General features: G+C 37.9%; 1 protein-coding gene across 2 annotated transcripts in view; it reads left to right on the top strand.

Annotated features, from left to right (window-relative positions):
* The window catches only part of phc2b (polyhomeotic homolog 2b (Drosophila)), a 65,836-nt gene that overhangs the window by 36,255 nt on the left and 10,161 nt on the right, over window positions 1-19,420 (top strand). For both annotated transcript variants that reach the window (XM_030133684.1, XM_030133683.1), the window contains 4 exons: window positions 5,082-5,404; window positions 6,331-6,526; window positions 15,922-16,133; window positions 18,491-18,620. In XM_030133684.1, the coding sequence (XP_029989544.1) occupies window positions 5,082-5,404; window positions 6,331-6,526; window positions 15,922-16,133; window positions 18,491-18,620 (861 nt within the window). The remainder of the gene's footprint in view (window positions 1-5,081; window positions 5,405-6,330; window positions 6,527-15,921; window positions 16,134-18,490; window positions 18,621-19,420) is intronic.

The raw sequence follows: 19,420 nt of genomic DNA, 5'->3' as shown, positions 1-19,420 counted from the left end.
AAATGTCATCTAAAATTAATGTTTATTTGCAACATAGTATGGCAAACTATTACATGATCAAAAACAAACTAATTTTGGCACAAAAAAAAAAGGCTCTGTCTGTTTTAAATGTCTGGGGTCACCAGAAATTTGTGATGTAAAAATGGGGTGACAAGCCAAAAAAGGTTGGGAACCACTGCTTTAGTGCTCTCCTTCCACTCAAGTCATAGAAATTGGTGTACATGCTGTTATCATGGGTGTCATGGGCACCCGTAACAGTTGTTAACAAATAATGTTCCCTAATGTTGACAAATGACCCACTCCAGCACAATACAGACTCCCCACAAACCTCCTCTGGGCACATGTGAATCCTGCTTGTTCACTGTTTCCATTCATTACATCATCTATAACTATGATTTGTACCTGAATCACATCCTACATAATTTCATCATCAGCAGTTGTGAAATATATCTACGTTTCTTCGCCACTTATCCTTAACCTTGATGGAAAATGTCATGAAATTAAGGAGAGCTGTTGAGGAGAATTAATAACGTAGGTAAAGACACTGCAGCGCTGAGAGAATCTGACCGCACTTATACCAGATGGATGTTAATGGATCGTGATGAAATTATAATATCCTGAAGATGGACTACAAAAACACGCACCTTGGATTTAATTTACGATGTAAACATAGACAGGGCAGTAAAAATGTGACTGCATTACCAAGGTTGGAATAGAAATAGGCCTAATTAAAACTGTGTATGTTATTAAGTTTGCCGGTGATTGGATTAAAAACAGTAACATTTTAACTCACAAATACACTTCTAGCTTGATTTGACTGCATTTCTCTACTTGGTGAAGAAACAGTGTCCAGTTTAGTTTTTATTTTATTTTATTTATTTATATATTTATTTTAAAATTTCATGTCAGTTTAGTTTTATGAAGGTGTATGTCAGTATTGTAGACAGGTGTGGCACAAGATGGAAAATATGTATCCTGTCTGCCAAGGTTTTTATTTAGTTATTTACTTTTGGTTCAATGAACAGATGGGTCAACCCACGTTGCCATTGCAGTGAATTGTGGGACAGCATTTTACGCTCTCCTTCAGTAAAGGATGGTTTATGCTAAACGGGAAGCATTGAGGCTCCTTTCAGATGACTCTCATGATCGCTGACCCTCGGGTACTTTAAGGTCATTTCACTCAGTGGGGAGCCTTCCAAAGCAAAAAAGACTATTCACATGCAACCTATGTTTTTAGTGCACTGCAAAAAGATCTAAATCTTACCAAAGTGTGTTTTTCTCATTTCTTGTCAAAATGTCTCATCCCACTTAAAAAAAAGATATGATCACCTAAAGAGTAACTTTTCAGTGAGATGTAAGAACTTATTTTTAGGCAATAGATCTTGAAAATCTTATTTCAAGAAATCCCACCAGGATAATTTTCACTTGTTCCATTGGCAGATTTTTTGTGCTTAATTCAAGATTTTGTGTGTTAATTCTAGCAAAAAAATCTGCCAATGGAACAATTGAAAATTATCTTGGCAGGATTTCTTGAAATAAGATTTTCAAGATCTAGCCTATTGTCTAAAAATAAGTTCTTACATCTCACTGAAAAGTTACTCTTTAGGTGATCATATCTTATTTTAAGTGAGATGAGATATTTTGACTAGAAATGAGAAAAATATACTTGGTAAGATTTTGATTTTTATTTCCAGTGTGCTGTCTGTTAACTGTCTAGTCTCCACAATTTTGGATAAACAGATGATGACAGATGATTATATGCACATTATGTCAAAGGTCAGATTCTCAACAGTAGTAATAGTCAATTTGTTAACATGGAGTAATGTTTTCAAAGATCCTATTTGTCAAAACTCATCTGGGGTTAAAGGGCAAGGTCAGACAAAACAAAAATCAATACACCCTGAAGATTTTGTTTTTGTCATTGCTCCTTAATTCATACATACTAATCAATCTTAAGCATCTCATTTAGAGTAGAAAAAAATCTGAATTTTGAAAAATTAATGCCCAAACCAGAGACACTCACGCTGGATCTAGACACTGATTATTTTGCCACCTCTGAGTCAGACCTAGTAAAGCAGCAGAACTGATCCATTATTTTGGTTCCTGAAATTTGAATAATCATGTAATTTTTCAAGTGATTCTCATTCATAATAGCGCTGCCGGTAGATCCAGTCATTCAAGGCTTCGGTCCATGCTCCATCACAGACTGCATAAATAACTGAAGGCCTCGTCTGTATAATGACGTGAACAAAATTTTGTGAAAGCCGGTTCCACTGTGTCTCACTATATGAGAAAGAAAACACTTTTCAGCAGATCCTGTAACATTAAAGGGGCTAACGACATGCGAACTCTGCTGGATAGAAACGTCTATATTTTCCACAGCAGGGTACAGAGTGTGGTTAGTCCCTCTCAGGGAAACTCTGAAACCAGATGGAGCCTATCCCACACAAAACATCATGAAAAGAACAGGGGGAGGAGGAGGATGGCGGGGCAAGGGGGATTTGAGGCGAATGCTGATGTCCTTGGCAGTTTTCCTTGCTTGGATTTGTTTGGGGGCGTTATTAACATCACCAAACACTGATCCATATCCACAGGGCTCTTATAGTAGTTATAGTGAGGTGTTTTGTACAGGTGGAAGGCATTTATCGTATGAACTTCAAAAGAATGACTCAATTCATTCTCTTTGTTTCCTGGCGGAGTGTTTAAAAGCCAAAGGGAAGCTCAGAGGCCGGGACCTCCTGACTCACAATTACCTTTTGGTGTCATGGACCGTTGGCTCCGTGTGCTCTTTCCCGAGGCACCTCTTATATTATACTGGCCTCAGGCTTCTTCCACTGTCTCTGAGTTACAGGAACACACTCTCACTCACATGTATTTCCTCAATGCAAGATTGATGTGCTGTGTCTCTGGCTGCAGGGTATGGTACGGGTTCAGGATGTCTTTTTTTGTTACTCACAACAGTGACAGGGAGTGACAGGCCATTTCAAAACGCTTTGTGAGTAATGGGGAGGCCAAAACTGCAACATGAGGCCTGTCTGTGCACCTTTCAACAAGATGTTAATATTACATCCTGTCAACAAGGGTCGCACAGGTGAGGACAACTCTATATAAAACAACCGCTGCTTTGGTGCAGACTGTAACGTTTTCACAACGGTCCCCTTGGTTGGAAACTAATTGAATGATTGATCTGCTTTTGTCTTTTGTGAAGTACCAGGACTACAATCTAGAATTACATTTCTTATACAATTCACCAGACTTTTTTAATTTGAACCCATACAAATGCAATGCAACTTTTTTGCCAGTTCCCATTTTCCTCTTTATTTAACCTCTCTTGAGTGATTTATCACCATTTATTATAATATTATCCTCTGTATTTTGCATTCTTAAATGAAAATCAGATATTTTCCTATATTTAATTTGCTGGTCATATAGATGTTTATAAAAGCAAGTAAATTCTAAGGTTATTATATCAAATCAGAAAAAAGTGGAAAAAGTGACTTTTTCAAGAAAATATCATTAATTGAACATAAAAACAAGCATCTCCATCCATTGTCATTTGTCAAACTGCATTGATTTAATTGGTGAATCAATGTTGTAGATGATGGTGTTTCCATGTTCACTACAGAGCCTTTAAATGTCCAAATGGGTCATATCTGATGACCATGAAAAGATGACAAACTGCATTTTACACCAATTATTTACATGCATTGATGGGATTTGTGGGTCACCAGTTATTTACCATTTTAGATCAGTTGATACCTTTGGACGGTGGTGGATGTTTGAGTCTTAATGAGCTAATCAGTCATTGAATAGATTCTTTGGCCAGTTTGTATTCTTTGTTTTGTCTAACCAAAGTTCACATAACGGATATATAAAATTGCAGATATTTTAATGGCAGCTACTAAAATGAGCACTTATTTGTTTGTTTGCCCGTCTTTCAGCGACTGGCCCGTATTATGTTTAACATGTGATATGTAAACTGGATATTGGGTGAATAAGATCATGGATGAACATATGTTTTTGGTCTTGACTTAACTCAAAACTGCATGAACAGATGAGGATATTGGATGTCTGAACAGTCAGCGCAGTGACATGTGTGTGTCACATCACATGACATGTTTGTGTGCAGTTGTTGGTCTTCTTTCAGAGAATATACTGCCCAGTTTGTTAAATGCATTCAAAAGACATTTGTTTGCCATCATCAACAGCCATCGTGGTTGTTTACAGAAGTGCATCAGTGGCAGTCCTTTGTCTTTGTAGCGAGCGTGCCTCCATATCGGATAAACGGTTATTGTGTTTGAATGGTTGGAAACGTGTTTGAACAGACATAATCTACCAGAGCAGGTGAAGCATGAGCTCAGACATGTTATGCCCTCCTGGCTAACTATTGTAAATGATTTTACCTGGAATGAACTAATCAAACATTTAACCCATAAAAACCCAGAGCAATTTTTTGTGGTGATTTCCTCCGGAATGTTTTCTCTCTGCTTTTAACCATTATCACCATTTATTATGTTATTATCTTTTGCATTTTTTCAGTGAAAACCAGGTATTTTCCTATATTTAACATCATTTGATATATTTAAGCACCGAATCAATTCAAAGGTCATTATATCAAAACACAGAAAATGCAAGGAAACATGACTTTCAGCAAAATATACTATCAATTGTACATGAAAACAAGGGTCTAAAACCACTGTCTTTTGTCAAAGTACATGGGTTTTACTGGTGAATCAATGTTGCAGAAGGTTTTGGTGTTCTACGTTCTCTATAGAAACTATGAATGCATCTGAAAAAGACATTTAATGCTGAAATGCAAAAGTTATTAACCATTTTATATCAGAAGATGCTTTTGGTATTTGAGTGTTAAAATAATTAAAAAATGTATATTTCATATTTAGTGTGACATTTTAAATGCAGTTAGCCCAGAATGGACAAGAGAATGGCAAGGTTGATTAACACTTATGTTACACACATAATCTTAACTAAATGTCTAAGCTGTCCTTAAATGTTACCATTAAATGTTCTATATTTTATTTGTTTTCCACTTGAATTAAACAGTCTGTGTACTGTCATTCCAGCGTACACCCAGATTCAGCCCCATTCCCTGGTTCAGCAGCACAAACAGCAACAGCAGCAGCAGCAGCAGCAGCAGTTTGTGGTCCATCAGAGCCAAAGTTCCCAGAGGACACCAGGCCAGCTGCTGCAGACCGCCTCCATTCAGCCCTCGCAGCACCCAGTCCCTGTGCTGCCCAAACCTGCCCCACACCAGCCCTCGACGCCCAGCCAGCAGGCCACCATCTTCCACTCCACCATCAGCCCTCATGCCCTCCACTCGTCCCTCAATCACGCCAAAGCTCAGCCCGTCCAACTCACTGCTATCAACTTACAAATACAGCCAACTGTGAGTTCAGTCACATGAGTTTATAAGAAGTGTGATTTTGTTCAGTTAAAACCTTCTTGATGTTTTAGGCATTGTCTAAAATAACCTTTACACATTTGCCATAGAACTACAGTGCAGTACAGTCTCTCCAGGATCTTAAAAAGCCTTAAAAGTCTTGAATATACAAATCTGCATTTATTACTGTAAAAAGTCTTTAAAAGGTATTCAATTTAATATGGTACGTCTTAAGTTATGTTGCTATTAACTTGTTCGCTGTGTTGTGTTTAAATGTGTCTGTTAAATGTCCAAACTGCAAAGAAAGTAATGTTATTCTACTCAGTTCCACCTGTTCCAACCCGACAATTTATATTGAAATTAGGATTCAATTATCACTAACTTTGCAGAAATGATCACAGAACATTCAGCCCAACACACATGCAGCAGTTAGTCACACACAGTCGTCCAAGAAAGCTGACTTTTTATGGTCATGAACTAAGCATTAAATTCTGTTCTACGTAGTCTTAAAAAGTCTTAAATTTAACTTGTAGAAACCTGTAGGAATCCTGCTCTCACAGTAACAGTTTATTATCCTTTGTGGATGTTTCCATAATTGTGTAATAGTGGATGTATTTTGTCCTCCATTTGTTTCTAATGAGACGTGGATTTTTGCTCTTTTTATGCTGTTCACATCCTTGACTCCTGTATTTTTTACGTGGTAACCAGGAAAACAAAAACCCCTGCTGGAACAACACCCACAGAATTTGTTTCTTTTCCAAGACATATGTTTGAAAAAAGGAATGCTCTGACTTTGGTATTCTTGGTGAAATTCTTTTCCAGTGGTGTGAGATTTTCCAAGCATAATGACTTGAAATGTTTGTGTCACAGATGTGCTTTTTTTCTCACATGGTTTTTTTCCTCTCACCTTCTTTTCCTAATGCACATCTCAGGCCTCTCGACTGGTCCAGGACAATAAAGATAAGCCGACGTCTCTGGTGGTCAGAGAGACGTGTCCACCTTCATCCACACAGCAGCAACAGCCTCCGCAACAACAGCAGCAACAACCTGCAGCTGCACCGTCGCAACCTACCAAACCAGTCGAGCAGCCCAAGGTCAATCCAGCCACACCAGCGGTTCAGCCACAAGGTAATGATTCACCACAGTTGACAGTATGAGCCTCCAAAGGACTCAAATAAACATCTACATCATTTATCTGGTATGTCCCCATCCACACAAATACCAGTCCTTGCAAAACAATCATTATTCTATTTTTCATCACGGCCACATGTAAAAATCTTCATTGCATTATATTAGACTATGGGTGTATAATGCTGCATTTCCATTATGTGGAACCGGCTCGGCTCGACTTGGGTACCAGGTCCTATTTCTGGAGACCATTTCCATTACAGGATACTAGTGACTTAAGAGTACCTGGACGTCATAGCGATGCGGCGTGTTACTTCCGTGTCGTCTGCTCAGAGAGTTGCTGATAAACTCGCTCATTGTTCTCGTCAAGCTCATGCTGAATTTTTATGTCTGAACCTCCTCGACAAACCATGGTGTAGTTTTGCGGGCTGTCATTATGTGGATTAACCTACCGCTATATTTACTGTAAACTTCCACATCTGTTTTTTGTAAAACGGCGGGTCACAGAGACGACTCTCTGACCAATCAGTGGTCTGCAGTGTTTACACGTTATGTTTTAGTATCTGGTCCCCAGTCCTGGAACCTCGGCGGAGGTGATACCAAAAACAAGTACCGGGTACCAGTTTCCAGGTCCTTTTTCGTAATGGAAACGCAAAAAGGCCGAGTCGAGTCGAGTCAAGCCGGTACCACGTGGTGGAAATGCGGCATAAGTCAGTGTATGACCTGCAGTAGATCGCAGTCAGGACGAATGCATATGGAGAACTGGTGCAAAATCTATATAATGTAAAGAATCCACTTTGACAAGCCGAGCCAAACTTAAAGTAACTTAATTATATAACTTTTCTTTGCTGCTCACCTTCATAATGAGCTTCTAAAGCTGCTATATCAATTACATCCCCTGTTATCTCAGGCTCTGAGTGTTTGCAGCAGGTTTTAGTTTGTACAAATATATTTTGTAAAACAGTTGTGAGGACAGATTTCTTTGTTTATTAGTTTAATAATTCATTTATTCAGTGAGGAGAGGGCACACCCATTTAGAGAAACATCCATATTAGTAAGAATAGAACATATAATAACAAGGCTGCCACACGTTTAGAAATTGTTTACTTCATTACTGCACAAAGTTAACTTACAACAGCTTTTGATCAAAATGGTTCATTATGTCTGCTCTTACTGCATTTGCCAAGCTATATATGATTTTGTAAAGATGGAGACTGTGCTTGTATCTTAGCAGGAGTTGTAAGTGGTACTTGGCTTGCTGGATCTCCATTGAGAAATGTTTCAAGTAGGTTTGCTTAATTCTATTGACAGACAAACACCAAAGAAAGTACAGCCTTGACAGAGATAAGGAATATTATTCACATTCATCTACAAAGTGATGGAAGGGAACAGTTTGTACCTTTACTTCAGTGAAAATGTAAAAACACACTTGGCTGATGATTCGCCCAGTATCTGTCGTCTAAATGCGTCACATGACTTCTTGGATGTTTATGATGGTGGATGGAGGAGAATGCGGCTGTTATTTTCTGAAGTGTATACAAATTATGACATTTTGATGCCCTCTGAAATCCAAACACAAAAATGTGGATTTGTGTGTTTGTAAATTAGCTTTCATATTGCCTCCATTGCATTTTTGCGTGCTGTGCATACTTGTCTGCCAAATGATTTGGCTCAAAGGAGCTAAAGTTGTGATGAGTAATTTCACTCAAATTGTCCGTAGCTTTGGGGATACTCCTAGTGCATCATCCCTCGGTAGCAGCAGCAGTAGGATGCATGTTTTATTTATATTATAAAAGCATACAGGGATCAGTTTCTATAGTGATAATTCCCCTAAATGGTTGGAAGTGGAGCTAATGCTGTGTTTCTAGTAAAATGAAACACTGTGTAAAACCACAAATGGCTGTTTTTGGCCAGTGAGTTGGGTGTAATGTGCAGTACAGCACAAGAGAAAAAGAAATTCACCACATTGATGACTCTTTTTTTTTTTTTTTTTTTTTTTTTTTTTTTTTTCTTCCCAAGTGACTTTATATTTCCAACCAACCACACAGACGAAGCACCAGGTCTGAGCTTCTGGGGCAAATGTCATTTTCATTCTCTCTTTTTTGTCAAAGGAAATGTAAAAGATCAGTTGTTGTTCATTTTCTATATTTTAATGACTTTGATGTTAAATTGCAGTGGTTGGCTGACTGGCGTTGCTAGGAGACAGTCAACCTATGTGTTATGCCACTGACTAATAACTGTAAATTCATGTGAAGCAGAAACAATTTTCCTTTTAGACAGATGCACATAGTATGCATTACAAACTGTTTGCAATGCTGTCCATTCGTTAGTGTTGTAGTCGAGATCACCGAATCTAACATCGAGTCACGACCAAGACCAAAATATATTGAATGCAATAATGCTACATGATCTTGTGACATCGCGTAAATATACATGCCACTTTTAATTGGCTTGTTATCTGTATGCATTATAAGATTTCTGCATGTATGTTCACGCTGCATCAAATACCACACACTGAGAGTTGCACTGCAAAAATCAAAATCTTACCAAGTGTATTTTTCTCATTTCTAGTCAAAATATCTTATCACACTTAAAATAAGACAATCACCTAAAGAGTAACTTTTCAGTGAGATTTAAGAACTTATTTTTAGACAATAAATCTTGAAAATCTTATGTCAATAAATCTTACTAAGGTAATTACCTCTGCCAAGGAGGTTATGTTTTTGCCAGCGTTGGTTTGTCTGTCTGTCTGTGTGCAAGGTAACTCAAAGTTATGGATGGATTTGGATGAAAATTTCAGGAAATGTTGATACTGGCACAAGGAACAAATGATTAAGTTTTGGTGGAAATTGGGGGGGGGGCACTGATCTGCCTTGGCGGAGGTCTGCGCTCTCCGAGTGCTTTTCTAGTTTTCACTTGTTCATTTGGCAGATTTTTTTTTTGCTTAATTCAAGATTTTTTTTGCTTAATTCAAGCAAAAAAAAAAAATCTGCCAAGGGAACAAGTGAAAATTATCTTGGTAAGATTTCTTGAAATAAGATTTTCAAGATCTGTTATCTAAAAATAAGTTCTTATATCTTACTTGCAAGTTATTCTTTAGGTGATAATGTTTTATTTTAAGTTTGATGAGATATTTGGACTAGAAATGAGAAAAATACTCTTGGTAAGATTTTGATTTTTGCGGTGTAGGATTAGGGTTAGGGCAAGGGTATCAAAGTCATTTTCTTTCAGGGGCCACATTCAGCCCAATTTGATCTCCAGTGGGCTGGACCAGTCAAATAATAGCATAATAGCCTATAAATAATGGCAACTACAAATTTTTTATATGCAAAAAATAAGATTAAATTATGAAATCATTTACATTTTACAAACTATCCAAACAAAAAAGATGTGAATAACCTGAAAAAACTGAAATTTCTGAAGAAAAATAACAAGAAATAATGAGAAAAATTTGACAATATTATGCCTCAACTTTTCTACATGTGCATTATGGATCAAATCTACCAAGGCACAAAACAGGCAGGATATTGTTAAAATTACACGTATTTTTCTTTAGACATTTCAGGTTGTTCATATTTGTTCAGATTATTGACGTTTAATTATTAAAGGATATCAGAGTTTAATGTTCGTTGCAATAAATCAAAAAGAAGAAATTGGTGCTGCCATTATTTAGAGGCATGATGTCTTATTATTTTCTCCACATTAAACCGAGAAGAACATTTGGAGTCATTATTTCTAGGTTATTATGCTATGATTTTTGAGTTCAATGCCCTTGAGTGTTAATATCTTCTGCACTTTACAAATTCATCCCGCGGGCTGGATTGGAACTTTTGGCGGGCCGGTTTTGGCCCCCGGGCCACATGTTTGACACCTGTGGGCTAGGGTTATGTGAACCGGAGATCTTGGCGTAAATTGACACGCGACCAAATTGCGTTGAATAACATGCGAAAGGATTAAAATGTGTATGTATAGTACGCCAAATGCCATAAGAACTGGTGTGACATACAATGAGATTTCATGAGCTCAGTTTCAATAATGAGTAGTTGGTTAGTGTTTACAGAAGTCTTTTGGGTAATCAGACCCATTACATATAAAAGAGATAGGACACATGTCTGGATCACACAAACCACAGCAGAAACAGGATCAATCTGATTCAGTTAAAACAATCAAATGTGTGTTCAAACTAGTTTGCGTTAAACAAGTGTAACATCCCTAGATACTCTACTGACACAATATACCACGATTTGAACTGAAATACGTCTGTATGTAACGTAACATGAACGCTCATCTTACAGATCATAAAATGCAATGGTACACTGTAAAAAATATAACACACAGCTATTCCAAGTGTATTTTACTGACCTCCATTAAAAATGACAGCTCTGAAGTGAACATGTCTCATGGTTAAATGCCCCGTTGCCTCCTCGCTTCTCGGCTCCACTCCTCTGCTCACATCTCTGGTGGGAGGGCTGAAGAGGAGAAAAAGACTGATATAGTTATTCTTTTCAATTTCAGAGTCATGGTTTTTACTCCTTGGCATCCATCTGTCTGTGTGTCCATCGGTGTTAACGTGGTTAATCGTCACCAAATAATCTGATCTCCTTCATGTCTGGTATTTAGGTGCAACTTGGGAAGCCCTTGACAAGTTTGGGTGTTGAACTTGACCTTTATTTTCAAGGTCAAATTAGGGTTGGCATGCCAAATTTGGCCTACATTTTTCAGGTCTTTCGGGGTCAGTGCATGGTCATGGAGGCAAATAAGAGAAGCTAGTACAGATGAGGTGAGGGGATAGTGATACTGGTAGGTGAGCAGTAAGCAACAGGGGTATAGGTGCAGGGCAGCCCGCAGAGGTGGCAGAGGGGTCATTATAATGTTCAACGTTGGTCATGTTAATCTGAAAAATGCACCTTTTTAAGTAGACTATGAAAGATCTAAATTAAAGTTTTGTTTGCCGTTTGCTGACAGTGCAATTTAAGACTCAGGAGTAGAAAGTCTATAATACATCACTGGTGGGGAAAAAAAAAGAACCATGTATGACTGAAAAGCAGAGGTGCAAAGTAACAAAGTATAAGTACCTCATTACTGTAGTTAAGTAGATTTTTTTAGGTATCTGTACTTGAGTATTTATTTTTCTACCAACTTTTTACTTTTACACTCTACATTTTTGCATAAATATCTATACTTTTATACTCCTTACATTCTCAGAATAGGATCGTTACTTTTTTCAAACTAAACAGATGTGACAATACGTAAAATATGTTGCTTCAGAGGGAAAATCAGTGGAGGAGAGGAGGAGAACAGGCTGTGACCGGGGTCAGTACCAGAGTCCTGCACAGAGTCGGTACCAGAGTCCTGCACAGGGTCGGTACCAGAGTCCTGCACAGGGTCCACTTTTTCCAAACTTTTCTGCCCGTACCTGCAAAGCTGAGTACCTCAACCTGACCCATGATTAGACGCATTGTCTACAAGTCACTTGTAAGTGCTTTATTTTTGGCTAAAATGCACGCCACCAATAAATCTCTAATATGTGCTGCTCAGCGACGTCTTTGTCCAGATCTAAACAGAGGTGACACTCACTTCAAAATAAAACAAACCGGCTGTGGATCAGCCACGGTGGAATGAGATGATCATCATCATTAAATGTCCTGACAGTTATTTTCATCCATGAATCTTTTATTTTTTCACTTCCTTGCCAGCTACCCGCCTGCATTTCATTTAATTTTACCCATGCCTGTACCTGTGAAAATTCAATTTTTTTTTTTAACCGTTCCCACATGTTTTTGTGGGTTACCTGTCAGTTACCCGACCCGGTGCAGGACTCTGATCGGTACCTTTCACTGTGGAATTAGAAAATGGAAACTTTTATGATTTTTGCCTGGTTAAATAAGTATTTCATTCATGGGAAAAAAAAATGCAGTTTTACTTTTAACTTTTGTACTTTATTACAATTCAGAAGTTGTACTTTTTTTTACTTTTACTTAAGTAAAGGAGTTGAATCAGTACTTCAGCTTTTACAAGAGTATTTTTTCACACAAGTAGCTGTACTTCTGTACTTCTACTTAAGTACAGAATGGGTACCGCTACATGATGTTTTTTAAATCCGATTTATTTTTCCAGAAGAAATTAATTCAGAACGAAAGTATTTTCTCTTCTGTTTACATGGAAATGTTACACCCGAATAAAGGTTTACATGAGGTATTAATGAGGTAGATAAGTGAGCAAAAGGGTTCTCACAACCCTTCTGTTAGCTTAGCCTAGTCACCGCATTTCCATAGTCACACAACCAGTTTTTTAAAGGTGATTTGTTGTCTTTTGTAAGCGATTTTGTGAAATCTGATTCTCCCTAATTATTTCTTTAGATCCGCGACTTACTGCACTCATACAATCTTGGGACTGTTGTGTTGATGAAAGTTGGAAAATCTTTTTATTGGAAGGGATGCATGCGCTAAACTAGCTTTGCTTTACCGCTTTAGCTTTGCAATAGTTTTTATTTCCCAAGATTTTATTCCTGCAGTAAGTCACATCGCCATGATTTGAGCCTCAATTTGTGATCATATTGACCCCATCGGACTAAAGTAATGGTTAGGGAGAATTGAATTTCACAAAATCACTCATAAAATACTACAAATCACCTATAAAAGCCTGGCTACGTCTGACCACAGGAATGAAGCGATTATGCTAAACTAGGCTAAGCTAACAGAAGGGCTGCAAGAACAAGGCAATTGGTGCACTGCAGTGCAAACTGATTTGCCCACTTATCAAACTCATTAGCGCATGACAAATGAATGAATAAAAAAACAGGTGATGAACTTTTCCTTCGGGGTTTTAGAGGCTGGTAGATCCCATCAGAGTAACCCACTGGAACGGTTTGGGTTGACTAGACTGCATTGCATATTCTTCCACCAGCGCAGAATGTGTGCGTCATCGCGACAGGACAAGACAACGAGCATGCGCAGAATGGCAGGAATAAAGTCCAAACGGAATAAAGGGTTTACATGTCCGAGGAATAATTTAGTTCGGAATTAAAAGGGGATTAAACCAGTGACTTTATTCGGATTTAAATTTATTCCGAACTATTCTTTTTCAACTGGTCATCTTAAATAGGATCTAACGTTTATTCAGATGAAACCAGGAATAAAAATTGTCACGTAAACGCACGGAATGTGAGTACTTGTGCCACCTCTGCTGAAAACAGCCCTGACACTATCCACTTGTTGTTTCCATGCGCCTGCTGGTAGAGCAGCTCGCGCCTCGGCTCTCGGCCAGAGGGCTCGGCTGTTTCCGCCGGTCACGTGACTCGGGGAGGCGGACTCTGCCGGAGCCTCTGCGTTTCTTTTGGGCTGTGAAACGGTGGCGCTGTGGCTTAAAGCCGATCACAGGCACAAACAGTAGGAGAGACTCGGTGTCAGTCCGACGGACCAGTACTACAACAACAGCAACAACAAACGCACAGAAAACCGCGCATGTTTTGTGTGCGAAAATAGCGGAAGTCGGTGCGGTAAGAAAAACTCTCCTCATTCAACACTAGTGTTGTTTGGATCAGAGGCCGACAGATGATGTTTACTTTCGTTTTAGTGGATTTAGTGAAAAGGCGAGGGTGTCCTTGTTGATGTGATGGATTTAGTGTGTATTATTGATCGGTAATCTGCCAGAGGGTCAGTCAGTGCATGTTGTTTGTGTACCCAGATCTAAACCAGGGAACCGAGGCTCAACATCATTCAGTGCAAATACTAATAGGCGTTCAGTGTTGATGGATACATAGTCAAAGTAAAATAAACTAACAACTTTGCAGACATTAAAGCGATTTGTTTATGTTAAACAGCTCTTTGACTCTAATAATTAGAGTATTATTACAGAATAACAGAATTTGTTTATGTAGTAATGTGGGAAAATCTGTCAAAATTATATGTATTCAGTGCTGGAGTTGTGTGCTTTTTATACTGAACAGCCTCTCATCTGTGATTTTTTTGTTGTTGTTTGTTTGTTTGACCATCTGTTGAAACACTGCAAACATGGTTCAGTTTCCTTTTTTTTTTTGTATGTATTTAATGTGTATTTATCTCACAGGTTGGGATCCCTTCTACTAAAGTAGCCCAAAAACAAGAAACATGGACTCAAATGCAGATCATTTTAAAAGAATTATCAAAATAAACAATAAAACCCCAGACTTTAAAATTAAACAAATAAAAACAGTAAAGTCTCAAAGCTGAGAAGCTAAATTTTTGCTTGAAAAGATCATCCATGACTCAACATCATTCAGTGCAAATACTAATAGGCATCCAGTGTTGATGGATATATAGTCAAAGAAAAATAACAACTTTGCAGACATTAAAGCGATTTGAATATGTGAGACAGCTCTTTGACTCTAATAATTACAGCATTATTACAGAATAACAGAATTTGTTTATGTAGTAATGTGGGAAAATCTGTCAAAATTATATGTATTCAGTGCTGGAGTTGTGTGCTTTTTATACTGAACAGCCTCTCATCTGTGATTTTTTTTTTTTGTTTGTTTGACCATCTGTTGAAACACTGCAAACATGATTCAGTTAATTTTTTTTTTATATGTATTTAATGAGTATTTATCAAGAGGTCTAACAGGTTGGGATTCCTTCAACTAAAGTGGCCCTAAAACAAGAAACATGCACTCAAATTTAGATTATTTTAAAAGCATTATCAAAATAAACCATAAAACCCCAGACTTCACAAAAAATTATTGGCTATACTGTTGGCAGCCAGGAAGAAATCAGTTACGAGGAAATGGTTAAAAGTAGAACCGCCCACCACTGATGAATGGATTGGAACTGTCTGAGATTTATGTTATGGAGAAGATATTGTTTTCCCTCTAAGTTTAAAAAAGAAAAAAATTTTAATATCTGGTCTAAATGGACTGAGTACGTAAAACCAACCAGTTCTGATTTCATTTGATTGTATTCGTGCTTTGTGTTTATCTGCTTTTATGTGAGGTTATGATTGTATGAGGTGGTGAGCTCCCTTGTTCTGTGTTGTTGTATTAATGTTTCAACTAAAATTAAGGGTCCATAAAAAAGAAATTAGAAAAGGGCAATATGGATATAATGATCTAAACTTTCGGTATCCATCCTATTGTTATTGTTAGTTTTTGAATGATTATGTAATTAATATATGTGTTGGATATTTGCCTTTCTAATAAAAAGATAATAAAAAAAAACACAAAAAAAAAAACAGGCTTTAACATAAAACAAATAAAAACAGTAAAGTCTCAAAGATCAGAAGCTAAATTTTGCTTGAAAAGATCATCCATGAACTTCTGCATAATTGATCCATATTCATCCTCTTCCCACTAGTGACTGGCTTTTACAGAGTGCATGTTTGTGTACACAGCCTTCATGATGACATTTTTGTCTCTCAATCAGGTGGGGGCTCAAGCAAGAGGCAGAGTGCTCCACCTGGGACCCCGCCTCCAGCCATGACCTCAGGGAATGAGAGCGAGGCGCCCACTGTGACGGGCAGCACGCCGCAGAACGGGGAGAACAAACCACCCCAGGCCATCGTCAAGCCCCAGGTCCTTACGCACGTCATCGAAGGCTTTGTCATCCAAGAGGGCGCCGAGCCGTTCCCCGTGTGTGTGAGTACCCCCGAATAAGCGTTACAAGCAGCGAGACATGATAAACAAGCCAAACGCCGCCAGATTCTCCAGGGTACACGCCTGTAGGGAGCTGTCAGCAGCCAAACGCAAACCTCGGCTACTGGTGGAAGTGACAGCTCCCAGCTTCTGTTTGAATAAGTCATTAATTATAGTGAGATAGGACTCTGGAGCTGTGACAGAGAACAGATGGAGGAAGGTGTGTGTGTTTTGTAATAAGCTGTGGTGTTTCAATTATCTCAGACATGAAAATCCATCCTTAATCTGTTACATTCATTTCATATCGCATCTTATCCTGTAAATCTGTAAGCCTGTGGTTGATATTTGTGTAAGCTCATCTTTATTAATCACAAAAAGCAAATATTTTACACTGCACAACATAACATAAGTGCTTGTTGTCATGTGCAGACTGTAAGCTCACTGCCTCCTACTGGACATCTGGTGTAAATGCCCGTTTCATGTAAAGAGTCAAGGCTGTAACTTACGATTATTCATCACTGAATACCAAATATTTTAAATTAATCTGTGAATCCTTGTCTTTATATATGAACACAAGAAATATCCTATGAAATGCTGAAAAATAAGTGGAAAAAAATACCCATGATTTGTTTGTTTGTTGAAAAATTATTGAAATTGGACAATTATAATCATACAAATAATTGTGACTCACAGCATTAATTTTATTCTGTTAAACCTATGCCGCTGCTGTCGTGTAAGTCTAGTAATACCTTAAAAGTAGTTGTCATTACTGGAATAGAAACATATTAAATAAACTGCTGATGTGTTGGTTCTCAAAGAAAGTAGAGATGGTAAAGTATCTGGTGAAATGTGTTATTTCTCTTCCATTATACAGGTCAATTATCAACACTATTTCATTAGTGTGATATGATGATTATGTAGTATTTATGACAGACCTACTTCAGTGCATAAAAAATAAAACAAAAAGAACCTAGTCCTTCTATTCTTAAATTATAATTGTCATTTTTTTGTTTATGAATACTCTACTTGTCTGACACTCACCAAGTTTCATCTCATTTTATTTCATCTCATCTTTACAATGTAGCACAGAGAAACTGATCAGTACTTAATTTTGTGATTTATTTTGTGGATGCATTTTGCTACTTGGAATTTGATAAATGCTACATAAATATTATCACTAGAGCTGTCAAGTTGGGGTAGAGAGGGCAGCTGAAGTGTGTTGTTTTTTTTTTTTTTCTTAAACGCCTAAATCAGGGGTGTCAAACTCATTTTAGTTCAGGGGTCACATTCAGCCCAATTTGAACTCAAGTGGGCCGGACAACAATAGCAATAGTAACCTGTAAATAATGACAACTCTAAATTTTCTCTTCGTTTTAGTGCAAATGACATTAAATTATGAAAATATGTACATTTACAAACTATCCACACAAAAATGATGTGAGTAACCTCAAAAAACTGAAATTTCTTGAGAAAAATAAGTGCAATTTCAACATTACACCTCACCTTACCATTTATACATGCACGTTACGGATCAGATCTACAAAGGCTCAAGAAATTTAACAACGGGCAGAATAACATTAAAATTTCACTCAATTTTCTTAAGACATTAAGAAACACATTTTATTGTCAAAGGATAGTTTGTAAATGTTAATATTTTCATGATTTGATATACATTTTTACGCTAATGAAAGAATTAGATAAGGTCTGCACAACCTGTGAGCTCCCAAAAAATATTTATTTGCCACAAGTAGTGACGTTTCAGGCCACAGCCCTTCATCAGACATGAAAGGTGAAGGGCTGTGGCCTGAAACGTCACTACTTGTGGTGAATAAATATTTTTTTGGGAGCTTACAGGTTGTGCAGACCTTATCTGAGTCTTTCATCCACTGTTTTTTGGGATCCTGCACACCTTTCAGTAACTGGATGTGTGTGTCATCACCTCTTTTCAAATTTTTTATACTAAAACAAAGAGAAACATTTGGAGTTGTCATTATTCATAGGCTATTATGCTATTGTTTTAGCTGAGATCACATTGTTGTGTATGTGGAACCTGAACTACAATGAGTTCGACACCCTTGATTGTTAATATCTTAAATGTAATTTTTGCACTCTGCAAATTCATCCTGTGGGCCAGACTGGAACCTTTGGTGGGCCAGTTTTCAGTTTTGGTCCCTGGGCCGCATGTTTGACACCCCTGACCTACATACTCCGTGCTATTCATGCTGATGCTGTGGTGTTTTATTAAATGGACAGTTTTGCTCCATATCAGTCGGTCTGACTATATTGCCACCTGTCACATTCGTGTCTTTTTCCTACCATTGGATTTGTTAATGTTGTAAATGTTTTGCGTTCATCACCAGGTGGAGCGTCTGCCCATTCTAATCGACAGCCCAAAGAAACTGGACCATCAGCTGTCGTCAGACCCCGACAAAACCCCTGTCAGCAACGCCGCCAACTCTGACTCTGAGCCTGAGGACTTGAACCAGCCAGGTATGAAACACAGGGATGGGATTAAGGTGTGTGGAACGTCTTGGTGGTTTTAAAGAAAATACTGTGAACTGAATCACAGTGTCACTGAGGCTGGTGCTGATGCGGTCCTACTGTATGTAGGGACAGTGGAAAAAGAGAAGGGAAAAAAGGTATCAGAGATCTGTCATCTGTATTAGAGGCCAGAACAGAAGTGGAAATATCTCCATATCAAGACGAGGTTATGTCAATAAACAAAGTGATCATAATCAGTTTGTTAACTGTGTCTCAGACGTAGTGAAGAATCTACGGAGAACTACTGCCAGACTCTCCAGCTCCTGTGGGTTTTTAGGGACTTTCAACTCGTCACTTGTTTGTTTGGTACTTTTTAATCACCTGTTTCAATCTGTGTTTGTGTTTGTGCTCTAAAAATTGGCTAAACACAACCTCTTCAGCCCTGAACAACGAGCAGCTAGATGTTGACCTCACTGTGTTTTAACATCTATAGAGTTGGTGTTTCTGTTGGATTTGGTACATGTTAAAAACTACAACTACCAGAAAGTGGATCTAGAATCTATATTTATCATGTGACCATGAGGGCAGCTCAAAAAGAAGGATGATTTTTGTACATTATCATCTGTGTTTACTATATAAACCTGCACGGTGATAATGGGGATTAATGAGTCGATAAGATAAGACTATTTATCCCACTGTGAGGACATTTCACAGTTAACAGCAACAACAAGCAAGTGCAGGGAAAAAGACAGGTAGAAAAACCACAAATGAGTGAAAAATGAAATATAAGAGAAAAAATAAGAAATTTG

Source organism: Sphaeramia orbicularis, chromosome 5, assembly GCF_902148855.1.
Source record: "Sphaeramia orbicularis chromosome 5, fSphaOr1.1, whole genome shotgun sequence".
In the NCBI taxonomy this organism is placed as follows: Eukaryota; Metazoa; Chordata; class Actinopteri; order Kurtiformes; family Apogonidae; genus Sphaeramia; species Sphaeramia orbicularis.
Note: the sequence above shows the minus strand (reverse complement) of the source record. Positions and strands in the feature narration are given on the sequence as shown.